The sequence below is a fragment of the Amphiura filiformis genome, chromosome 9, assembly GCF_039555335.1.
Source record: "Amphiura filiformis chromosome 9, Afil_fr2py, whole genome shotgun sequence".
NCBI lineage: Eukaryota > Metazoa > Echinodermata > Ophiuroidea > Amphilepidida > Amphiuridae > Amphiura > Amphiura filiformis.
Window position 1 is genome coordinate 23,845,382 of NC_092636.1, and position 13,100 is coordinate 23,858,481.

General features: G+C 36.9%; 1 protein-coding gene across 1 annotated transcript; it reads left to right on the forward strand.

The window, feature by feature from the left end:
* Positions 1 to 1,320: 1,320 nt before the first annotated feature.
* On the forward strand, positions 1,321 to 12,493 carry LOC140160018 (lysyl oxidase homolog 2-like). The gene is made up of 6 exons (XM_072183286.1): positions 1,321 to 1,512; positions 5,121 to 5,453; positions 5,960 to 6,316; positions 10,351 to 10,493; positions 11,051 to 11,315; positions 11,886 to 12,493. Exons 1-6 carry the CDS (start codon positions 1,428 to 1,430, stop codon positions 12,491 to 12,493), a joined length of 1,791 nt encoding a protein of 596 aa, XP_072039387.1. The 5' UTR covers positions 1,321 to 1,427.
* Positions 12,494 to 13,100: the final 607 nt, after the last annotated feature.

Consider the following 13,100-nt stretch of genomic DNA (forward strand, 5'->3'; position numbering starts at 1 on the left):
TTGGGACACCCCAAAATAGAGCGATATACCAGACTCCAGTGGCTAGGATTTATTCGGGGAGGGGAGGGTGACTTCACAAAATATCAATGGCAACACTAAGATATTATGAGCGAGGGGTAGAGGTGGCCTAAATATTCACAATTGATTACGTTGACAGAGCGCATGTTGAAGTTAAAATGTTCAGAATGATGTGAACGTTTATGCGGCATATCGGGCTGAATTTGCTAAATTTTTGGTCATAATCGGTCAAATAATGATGGAGCTAGAGCAAATTTTATCACTGACCTTGAAGGTTTCGAGAAAGAAGAACTAGACATTGCTGTGGTCTAAGACCCTTAATGACCTTTGACCCCAAAATTTTTAAACACCCACAGACATTGGCTAATGCATGTGGGCAAGTGGCATCACTATGCTATGTTATTTGTGACAGAAGAGGCATTTTTAGGGTATTTCATCTCGGACCAGAAGTGACAGCTTAATGACCTTTGACCTCCAAAAATACAATTAGGGAGTGTTCATAAAACACTCTGGTGGGGTCAGAAAAATAGGGGATCAATAAAAGGGAATAAAAAATCAGTCCTTAATAGGGGATCAAAAATTTGAGGGTAAACGTCCGGGGTAAAATGTATGACAAGGCGTACACGTTCCAAAGTTTTGCGCGCTGCGTACGCACAAATGTTAAGTATTCAATTACTCTCAAGCGTCAAATCAGCCAAATTTGCGCACTTTACAATTTGGGTGCAACACTATGATTCCAATAACTCCAAACGGTCATCTATAGCTAATGAGTTAAAACATATATTGTTGGTTTCTTTTTTAGGACATGAAGGGGGATCCAAAATTATTTAGACCATAAAAATGGGGATCAAAATAATCCACCCTTTTTAGGGGATCAAAATAATTTTGATGTCTGAGGTTCCAACTTTTCCAACCACCCTCCCCCACCACCACCACCACCACCACTATACCACCACCACCACCACCACCACCACCACCACCAGTATATATGAACACAGAACACTTAGGATGTGCGCAAAGAATGGAAAAAGATTTTATTTGGATGCTTGTAGCTTTTCTTTTCATTTTCTTTCTTCTTTCTTTCCTTCCATTTACGTAAAAAACAGAAAGGGTTCAGGTCATTGCTAATTAGGACTATTCAAACATAACAAGTTGTTTGCTCAAAACAAGGGCGTGGTTTTAATCATGTTTATGAAGCTCATTAATTAAGTTCATGAAGCACATTACATAATATTTACGTCAAAGACATCCCAGACGAAGGGATGATTGGTGGTTTTTAACACTCGTTGCGTTGTTGTCTGCAGTGCAGGTTGTGTTTTCACAGAATTTGTGAATAGCCTATATTCCAGCTCTATTATTTTCATCATTTCTGTACAAGAAAAGTTTTAACTTTGGTGTCGCATGTCATTATGGCCAGACTCAGGGAATTCGTGTTTATTTTTCTTTGGTTGAATGCGGAGGCAGATACAACTAGGAAATCTCTGGTGCTCTCAGGTATGTAATTTTTTATGTTTTTGATGTAACATGAAGTTAAGTATGATTTTGCAATTGTAATGAAAGTATAGGTGAAGAAAACGATTTGTAAAGAAGGCATAGGTGAAGAAATGTTAACTCCATTATTATTTTGCCGAGATTGGGCATGTTTGCAGTGTAATGTTGCATTGAACACTTTAAAATCTAAATCACTGTTAATTTTATAACTTGAGTAGCTAAAGCATTTTCAACATTGATGTGGCAGTGACGTTAAAGCGTTGAGGCAGATGTTTTGCGCGCGCATCTATGCGGCTTCTTTAAGCGCGTGCGTGTGTACGCCAGCGTTTTGAGCGAACGCTAGCGATATGTAGCTGCTCCCAATGAAATGGACACTGACGACACTGTCACATCAGGGAGGAAAATGCTTTAAGGGCACGATTTCTGTATGGTGTGTGTAACTGCAAGTATACACGATTATTTTCCTGAATTTCATTTTTCACTGACTCTGTGACCCGCGTATTTCAAGGTCAATTTTAAAGTATTGAAATCCCCGGAGAGGCTAAGGTTTACTGCGACTACCAGTAGGATATGTCTTTGTTTGAATCACTGTCTATGGTTGAATGCGAAGGCGACAGATGCAACTCTTAAGCCTTAGGAAGTTTAAGAAAAAAATGATGAACATTTTCAAATTTCTTTTCAGTTTCTTCTACATGGGCCTATTTTGATCCCATTAAAAAAAAATCAGCTTAAGTTGGCCTATGCGCCCCAGTAGTTTTTAACGAAATAGTTTATTACATTTCCCATATATTCCTCGATCTCCCATATGAAGTTGACGACATTTGAATCCAAAGTGACGGAGCCTTCCCATGGACATACAAATTACCCATGATTATACGCTTACATCTTGGCTACCAAAATATTTGAAAAAAAGTGATTTTTGGTTGTTAAGATGTGTTGGTTAAGGGATCTGGAATGAGCGTTTTGAGCGTTTCGACAGTATTTTTGTGGGACATGAGAGCACATCAGACATATCAAATTGCATTCTGAATACGAAGAATGTCTTTCTGATATCAAATAATTTTCATTTTTGAAATTCACGATATAATACAAATTTTATGACAAATTATTAAAAGTTGATATTTTTCACATTTTTGATATATAACAGTCCTCGAAGTAAATTTTATAAATCTAATGATATATTCTTAAAGTGTATGTAGTTGGGAGGAAAAGCCGACGATCAATTGAAAATTTTGACCTTTCATATTGAAGATATGGATTTTTTTCCCAAAAAGACCTAATTTTTTGGGTGTTTTGGGAAAAAATCCATATCTTCAATACAAAAGGTCAACATTTTCAATTGATCGTCGGCTTTTCATCCCACATACATACACTTTAAGTATAAATCATCAGATTTATAAATTTTACTTCGAGTACTGTTAAATATCAAAAATATCAATTTTTAATCATTTGCCATAAAATGTGTATTACATTGCGAATTTCAAAAAATCAAAATTATTTGATATCAGAAGGACATTCTTCGTATTCAGAATACAATTCGATATGTCTGATGTGCTCTAAAGTCCCACAATAAATACTGTCCAAACGTTCATACCCCAACCCTTAATGCGAATACAGATTTGGTACATCGGAAACGATCTGAAAAGAAAGACTAATTTTTGATTAAAACAAGTTGCCCACATCTATGTGGAAAACATAACAGAATTATCTCTGAAAATTATTATTGCAGTCAAGTTAGCTCAATCGATAAGGCGTTCGACTATTGTGCGAGAGGTCGCGGATTCGAACCCTGGCGGTGGCTAGTACGCTCTTGTGGAAAAATTGAGTTAGCTTGAAATTCCCTGGACAAGGAACTTACTGCTAATTGTCTCGTTGTAACCCGTACTAAACTCAGGGAGCTGATCCTGGTTGCGATGGCCATTTGTGGAATGGCTAGGGTGTGCGCTCTTGAAGCTGCAAAGTCCCTGATGTATTGCTGTTATAATGTAAATGGTTTATGGAATGATGATCGACGTCTAGGCGTTGTGCCTGTTCGTAGCGCACTATAAATTACTGCGATTTTTTTAAATCTGTTCTTGCAGATAGTACAGTTTTACTGGGTATCATGTCTTTTATAGCCTTCATATTACCGTTTGCATAGGTTGTTGCATTCGATAGGGTGAGCACTTGTTGGTTCAAGTTGTATTAATTGGTTCATAAGGTATAATCAAATAAGGCGTATGTACAGTTTTTGTATTTTGTAAGTATATTCAAGGCTTATTAACGAAAGAAAGAAAGAAAGAAAGAAAGAAAGAAAGAAAGAAAGAAAAAGAAAGAAAGAAAGAAAGAAAGAAAGAAAGAAAGAAAGAAAGAAAAGAAAGAAAGAAAGAAAGAAAGAAAGAAAGAAAGAAAATTACTGACAGACAGAAACAAAGAAAGGAAGAAAGATTCAATTCAATTGGACAGTATTTATTGTGGGACATTAGAGCACATCAGACATATCGAATTGCATTCTGAATATGAAGAATGCCCTTCTGATATCAAATAATTTTGATTTTTTGAAATTCGCAATGTAATACACATTTTATGGCAAATGATTAAAAATTGATATTTTTGATATTTAACAGTACTCGAAGTAACTTTAATAAATCTGATGATTTATACTTAAAGTGTATGTATGTGGGATGAAAAGCCGACGATCAATTGAAAATTTTGACCTTTCGTATTGAAGATATGGATTTTTTCCCCAAAACACCCACAAAAATTAGGTCTTTTTGGGAAAAATATCCATATCTTCAATATGAAAGGTCAAAATTTTCAATTGATCGTCGGCTTTTCCTCCCAGCTACATACACTTTAAGAATATATCATTAGATTTATAAAATTTACTTCGAGGACTGTTATATATCAAAATGTGAAAAATATCAACTTTTAATAATTTGTCATAAAATTTGTATTATATCGTGAATTTCAAAAAATGAAAATCATTTGATATCAGAAAGACATTCTTCGTATTCAGAATGCAATTCGATATGTCTGATGTGCTCTCATGTCCCACAAAAAATACTGTCGAAACGCTCAAAACGCTCATTCCAGATCCTTAACCAACACATCTTAACAACCAAAAATCACTTTTTTCAAATATTTTTTGGTAGCCAAGATGTAAGCGTATAATCATGGGTAATTTGTATGTCCATGGGAAGCCTCCGTCACTTTTTTCCCCAAAACACTGAAAAAAATTAGGTCTTTTTGGGGAAAAAATCTATATCTTCAATATGAAAGGTAAAATTTTCAATTGATCGTCGGCTTTTCCTCCCAGCTACATACACTTTAAGAATATATCATTAGATTTATAAAATTTACTTCGAGGACTGTTATATATCAAAATGTGAAAAATATCAAATTTTAATAATTTGTCATAAAATTTGTATTATTCTTCGTATTCAGAATGCAATTCGATATGTCTGATGTGCTCTCATGTCCCACAAAAAATACTGTCGAAACGCTTAAAGCAGTATTAATGAAAAAACGCGCAATCCGCGAAATCTAGTATAATATTAAACACTGCCTAATTGTATCTTATTAACATGTCTAGCTAAATAATTTGCCTTTGATATTTTTCTGTTACGCAGGCAATCATACATATGAATTCCGACTAGTTGATGGCCACACACTATATGAAGGGCGTTTTGAAGTTCGCCGTAACAATGGTTCTTGGGGTATCATAAATGGATGCAAATGGAATTCAAGATACTCACAAGTTGCTTGCCGGACTTTGGGGTTTTCTTCTTCAGTGTTGTCAGCAGATAAAACATCTGCTTTTGGAAGTGGTTCTGGACTTGCTCACTTGGGAATTGTTCATTGTCAAGGCAATGAATATTCCGTGCTTGATTGCGATCATATTCATTGGGATGACAGTTCCCTCGATGGCAGAAGATGCCCTATAGGATTACACTGTATGCCAGGTAGGTGTATGATGGTTCGGAACCCAGTGCGTAACAAGAAGCCCGGCAAGAAGCTATGTATTCTAAGGTAATTTCCAAGATGTTAACGTTGGAAGGAGGAGTATTATTATGCAATACTCCTTATCAGTTCCTTATGTGGCGTTTTCTTGGTCTGTGCAGGCAGGGGGCCGAGGGGGAGTTGCAAGTAAAAGATGCTAGCGAATGAAATGTGGGGGACATTCGACCTGAATTGTCAAAAAGTGGCTGAAAATAACAAAAAAAGCAAGCAAAAACATTGGTGTTCCAATTTTGTCCAGGTGTGCCCATTATTTACTTCAATTGACTAGTCTAATAATTGTCACTCTTGCTTTTGTCAATGACATTGGCACCGTGCAGCATGTCAATCATCTCAATATCTCTATTAGCACAGATGAGGGTATGTCCAGCGCTGTGATATCATGTGCTGGTGCTAGATATATCATTCTTTGACGAGCAGAAGAATGTTTTCTGGTTTTATTTTTATTCAGGAAATCAATCTCTCGTTTTGCGAATAGCCCCATCGTCATCACAGGGAAGCAACATTGACAACAACAGGAAGCCAGTTGAGGTTTATGACGGTGTGTCTGACTGGGGATATATATGTGCCTATAGTCGCTCTTGGACATATGACGCAGCTGACCTAGTCTGCAAGAACATGGGATTTTCATTTGCACGCCATACCTTCTCGATCCCGTATGATGCATCTTCTAACACGACACCGTTCATCTGTTCAGTTTCATGCGGGACCAATCAATTCACGTCTTTTGATCAATGCGAATTCCACAGTTGGCACAACCTTTACAGAAGATGTGTATCCGGCAGCATTGCTGGAGTGGAATGCGCAGGTACGTAGACAAAGTTTGACATACAGTATTGACCTCAAAAGGTCATGATAGTAGAGTAAGCATTTGCTTGGCTGATTATTGCCACTTCACAGATAATATAAAGGGTCAATGTGAAACATTAAATGTGACGTGTCATGTCAAAAGGAGACACTTTTGGGCAGGATCGTAAATGGAGAAATAGCCAAAAATCTGCCCAGGGTGATATTTTCACAATTTGGGTTTGTTGCGAATTTGTGATGTTATTGATGTTAAAAATATTGTCTGATAGTTTCAGACCGGAATATAACTGGCATCTTGTATTTTTTCAGACATTTATCAAGGTAATTCCTACTCTCAACATTGTCAATAATATTTTTAAAGGCCGATATCTCAATTTCCAATTTTATTAAACCATAACTTACGAACTCAATATCTTCGCTTAGGAATGTCAGATTTCATTGTGAAAAACGGCGTTGTGGAGCAAAATATCTCTATTATTTAAGATATGTAAAAATCTAAAATTGACAACCTGCCCAAAAGTGTCTCCTTTTGACATGACACGTCACAAATAATAAAATGACATTGATTGATTTTCTGTTGGACACAGCAGATAGGACGCTCTTCTCTTTATAATTAATTTAGGCCGTGAGATATTTACGAGATAATCAAATCATTACAATGTTTAATTCGCCAGCTGATCCACCATGAGCTGTTGCAGCATGTGGTGGTGTTCTCCTACATGAAATCGTAAGTTCCGAACGGTTCTGATGTTCTCTCTCCTAGTGCACAGCGTCATCATCCCTATATCTTCTTGTCAGAAATTGCCACGATAGTAGTGCGAGTCCACTAGTTCTTCAATAGCCACGCGTGGCGAGTTTTGTTGAGATACGCCGATCGACTCAGGCTAAGCACATCACCTAGACGATACCACTGCATTTCCATTCATTAGCTGAAATGACACGTTTGTACGATCTGCGCATGCTCATTATCCATTTTAACGTTGCTAACCCAAGAAATTTCGATTTTTCGCCAGTTCTTGTTTTCAAGACGCAGAGTGGAATTTCAAAACGCACAGTAACGCTTATCATATTCTTTCAACACACATATTCCACTGCAAGTCTTACAAATGTTTTGTTGAAAAAGCAAAAATAATGGTATATATTAAAGGGTTTGAGAATATTATCACATCAAAACAATCTACACCATCATAGCACAACATGTAGTCTATTTTCATTATAGGAATAAAATCAATCCATCTCAATAGGCAACGAAGGAACGTGGTCTCTTTGTCCCTGAGTTTACGATTCTATACGGGATTTGCCATTTGGTCTAATACCATTTGGTCTAATATCCATTTCGTCTACACCCATTTCGTCTAAACCCATTAGGTCTATATCCACTACGTCCAACAATCATTTGGTCCTTTAACCATTTGGTCCGATAACCATTTGGTCCTATAACCATTTAGTCTAATAACCAATAAGTCTAAAACCATTTATCCTAACAAACATTTAGTCTAGTACTCATTTGGTCTATAACCAATAGGTCTAATAGCCATTTGGTCTAATAGCCATTTGGTCTACACACCATTTAGTCTTGCAAGCATTTAGTTTATTAATAAATAGACGAAATGGTATTAGACTATAACTGGTTATTAGACCATACGAGTATTAGACCAAATGGTTATTAAAGAAATATTATACCAAATGGTTATTAGACTATATGGTTAGTAGACATACCGGTTATTAGACCAAACAATAATAGACTAAATGGACATTAGACTAAATTGGACAATTAGCCTTTCTGGTAATAGACCAATTGAATATAGCCTAAACGGGAATTAGACGAAATAGTATTAGACCAATATGGCAATAGACCATTGAAAGATTCGACCTTCAACAATATAGTGACAATAGATTTAGGTTGTTTATTTGGATGTTTATTTAGGATGTTTTATCCTACATATCGCTAACTAGCATTATTTAAGATCATTTATAAAAAACGAAGATTTTGACACCAAGTTCATCAAAATTGGAGCAAGTTTAAATTTTTGACCCTATAGAGGTCAACGGTCGAACTTTGACCTTTTTGATAATTACTCAAGAACAGTACATCCTAGATAGGCAAAACTATATATTTTCTGAATCCTAATGACCAGAGGAATACATTAGTAATGTTTTAGACACACATTTGATGAAGATTGAAATTTGACCCAATGTTAAGTTCAATGACCTTTTCCCCACTCATGGGACAATATTTTGTTTTGGGAACAACAACATTTATGTACTAGGGACTTTAAGGATTACGAAAATGGAATGGATGAACCAAAACAAACTCAAATTGAACAATGATAAAACTGAATTTTTATAGCCGGGTCATACCAAAGTCTTCAAAAGCTCCCCAAAGTACAGTTAAAGGTCGCCGACATCCATATTGAACCATCATGTAACATCCGAAACCTTGGAATAATTTTTTGACTCGAATATGACAATGTGTAAACAAGTTAACAGTCTGGTTTCATCTGGAAACTATCAATTACGCAATATCCGCCGCATATGCCGTTATCTTGATCAGGACACACGTCACCTTGTCGTCCGAGCATTGTTTCTCTCCGTCTTGATTACGGCAATGCCCTCTTGTATGGCGCAAACTCACAAGACCTAGTTCGCCTCCAGTCCCTTCAAAACCGAGCGGCAAAACTGATCTTCTATGCATCCAGACTCGATAGTCCATCACCCCTTCTGAAAAAACTGCACTGGTTACCGGTCACAAAACGTATTCAATTTAAGATATGTCTTCATGTTTACAAATGTCTCAATGACTGTGGTCCTGAATATCTTGCCAACTTACTTGCTCACATAAATCGTCCTTCAACGGCTCCGGTTACACGGTCTGCAACAGACAAGACTCTTCTTGCAATACCATTTAGTAAGAAATGTATAGGTGAACAAGCCTTCTCTGTTGCAGGCCCATCACTTTGGAACTCACTTCCGCAGCATGTAAGAAATGCCGGCTCAATTACAGTTTTCAAAAAACTCTTGAAAACTCATTTGTTTTAATCTGAATTTGTATTTTTGCTTTGTATTATATTTCATGTGGTATTATTTGTTGTATTTTGTATGGCGCCTTGATCATACTGGATATTGCGCCTTATAAGAATTTAATGTATGTATGTATGTATGTAAAAATAGGATAGACAAATAAATCATTCAGGTGCATGGCAAAGCCACCTGGTGACTAGACTAAATGGGGTGTCATAATGTGCAGGATTAGATCCCGGGGATTAGATACAAAAATATGGGTTAGATTTAAAAATTACTTACAAAATATGGCTGACGTCGGACTTCCATTTGTTGTTCAGCAATGTAATTTTCAGTCAACTCTGTACTATTATCATCAGGAGAAAAGGCGGCTCGATGCATTGGGCTCGCCAAAAATGATACAATGACATACTCATACAACTTACTCTCCTACCAACGAACTTTGATCGATCCCTGCCCGGGTAAGGTGGTAGGTAAAACAAAATGAGAGTAATAGATGGACCTAAGATTGGCCCAACCTATTAGAACGCTTATTTAATCTGTCTATACCGATTCGGTGAAAACACCGTAGTCTCGGTATGAAGCCTGGGAGTCACATTTTTGTACCATCGCGATGCAGCTGTCAATCATCATGCACACCGAGTCAGAATTAGTGGGTTAAATCGGTAATAGATAATATAAAAACAAATGTAAAAAGGTAACCCTACCACATATTTTGTTTTTAAAGAAGTAATTAAACAATCTATGAAAGAGATACTTACTTAGAACTTCAGAAAAGATGGGAAAAGACGTTTTTATTACGTTCAGGGTCCAGCTCATTACGTATTCATAGTCACATTTTTGGCTGCGCATGACAGACTCTTATACACTGTGCACTCTTACACAAGGTCCCGAGCTCACACTGTCCTCAGTTTTGCGATCGGAGTGGCGCCTCTCTTAATTTAGTTCTCTCAGCAGGTTTGGGTTGGTAAGTATTAGTCTACAAAAATACCGTATTGTTTTCTTTGTCCCTAGATTCTGCGTCTGACATTGCCATTAGTGGATTCCGACTTTGGGGTGGAGACCCGGGAGGAGAGCAAACCACGGAAGGTATAGTCCAAGTCAAAGCCTTATCCGAATCTACATGGCGAACTATGTGTTTTTCGTATCAGTCGTGGGTAAGGCAAACCTATAATTCTTTTAATACTCCAACGTTTTTGTTTCGTTGCAAGAAGCGTTGTCCATATTTCAATGCAAATGTCCGCTCACGTTTTGTTCGGGGATTTCAGGCCTTTGCGTCTAGATTTTAAAGGTATGTAGTCAAACACTCGCTAGCATGATGCTAGAGAGTTGAATTACTCTGTAGTATGATACTAGGTGAACTGTTAAAGCCATTTGCTCCACAGCAACGCCCTCAATTTGTTTCGAATTTCTACTTTTTGCACCAAGGTAATGGCCATTGGTGTACATAAATGCTCTGTGAAAAACTAAGCCTGAAGTGCTTTAATTACAGTAAAATTTAACATTCATAATAAAACCGGGTATCCCCGGTTTAACAGTATGTATTCTTACAAAATCACAGTGTAAACAAATTTAATATGTTGTGTACCTCAAGGTTCAATCCTACGTCTGTTATTATTAATGTTTTATATCAACGATATACCCATATTATCCATAAATTGTGCAATATAATAAAATTATAATATGATAATCTAATGTTTATTTTGATTTTTAGCTCTTCTTCAGGAGTGGTTTAAGTAATTCGATATGTTCAAACATTACTGGACATAACTCGGCTGAATTCAAAAAGTTAGACGACTGCAACGTAAAACAACTTGGTCTCAACGGGTCAAAGATCATGCTGACAGGACGCATTGACATAACCTTTGATGATCCCAATCAGGAAACTGAAAATATCAGAGTCAGAGAGTATATTCCTAAGGATGAAACATGCTCTTTCTACGGAACATACCACGCATTATATTTAAGTTGTATAAAAGGTACGTCCTTGAAAAGTCCATAGACATTAAGAGTTATTTTTTTTTTTTTTTTTTATTTCTTTAATTTTGATCAACTATACCAAAAATATTTGGGCGAAAGTCAGACTTTTTTATATTGACCATTTTTGGTGCAAATTTCTCAAAGTTAGTCAAAATTTAAAAAAATTAAAAACCGGTCCTAGATACGGTTCTTGATATTTTATTTAGTTTTTAAAGATTAATAAGCTAATTCTTTTACTCAAAACTTGTTTTGTTAAGTGGTCCGAAAAATATTGGGCCAAAAAACTCGTTTTGGGGGATTTTCTCCAAAAATGAGCATATTTTGCCCAAATTTGACCTCACAGATGAGTCCATCAAGCCTTTGCCATTCTAAAAATGTATACTTTACTTTATACAACTACGAGTAGCTTTTTATCTACATGTAATATAAGAAAGTTATATTACTCCGTTGCTGTCCAACCTAGAAATACATCCATATATTTGGGGGGGCGGGGGGGTTGTGCGAATAAATTTAAGATAATCCTGTTTACGATAATAAAATGGTCATGTTCTTTTATATTTTAATTTCAGAAACGGCTCACCCTCTGGAACATGGCTATAAAATATTAGTAACTGCCGCAACCAGCTGCGAAGGGCGATGTGGAAACTTTCTAGAATCCACCGGATGCCGTTGCGATAAACAGTGTGTCCTCTTCCACGATTGTTGTTATGATTATTACAACAGATTATGTAGCGATCACAATGTTGACTTTAATGATGACATTGTTATAGATCCTGATTTATTTTCCTGCCTTCCCCTGGATACAGATTATGGCATTGGTTCTGTTTTGCTTGTAAACACGTGTCCTACTAACTGGACTGACACGTATATTGAAAATCTTTGCATGAAGAGCTTTAGTGTTTCAGACGCGAACCCCAAACAACGATTTCCTTTTGAATGGCCTGTTGCTGATGAAAACGGTAATAACTTTCGAAATGTATATTGTGCATTTTGTAACGGGAAGAGCTTTACAGATATTACTCCATGGGACGTACAATATCCCCCAAGTCAAAGTTCCAACAATCAATGCCAAGAAAATGATCATCGGTCTGATCTAGGAACGGTAGGAAAGCGTCTACGATATTGCTTCCTTCAGTCATATCAACTTGTCCAGATACATTTACAAACTTATCAATAGCCGCACTTTGTAAGTCATACTCAAATTTCGTGTGCATGGAAACTGAACCAAAAAGGTACAACAATTATCACTGCGCTATTTGCAACGGAGCTGCCGAGGATAGAATGTTTTCCTGCACTGAGACCGGTCATAGCTGGCAAGGAACGGCGTTTTTGCGACAACTTTGGAACTTTAGGGAAACCAAGTTAGAATCGGTTTTGGTGGACTCACAATGCTCGGGAAAAGATAACATTTACGATCCCTACACGCGGCAATGTCGACCTCTGACATGCTCACCTGGGTTTGAGCTTGACGTCGAAGGTAAATGCGTTAATATATCTGGAGGGGCCAATGCTATAGATGGATTGTGTTGTCAACAACAAGACTCGTTGATTTTCTTCGGGATTGACAGACCGCTTTCTGGTACAAACGAGGTAAACGAAAACGACATTGCGTGTTTTCTTCAGCAACTAAATATCTCTCTACATGGAAACAACACAAAATGGAGAAAACGTAACAATTTCGGTTACACTGTAAGTAAGCAACTTTTACAAGGAGACACATGTGACATGACCAGAGAATTAGACGCCATATTTCTTCAGACATCTGATATGTTCAGTCTCTGTAA

What these genes read in the sequence shown, in the direction of transcription:
- LOC140160018 (XM_072183286.1), top strand. Translation starts at nt 1,428, where the DNA reads ATGGCCAGACTCAGGGAATTCGTGTTTATTTTTCTTTGGTTGAATGCG. An exon ending in GAAATCTCTGGTGCTCTCAG is followed by an intron (nt 1,513 to 5,120) that starts GTATGTAATTTT and finishes TCTGTTACGCAG; the next exon opens with GCAATCATACATATGAATTC. An exon ending in TGCTGGAGTGGAATGCGCAG is followed by an intron (nt 6,317 to 10,350) that starts GTACGTAGACAA and finishes CTTTGTCCCTAG; the next exon opens with ATTCTGCGTCTGACATTGCC.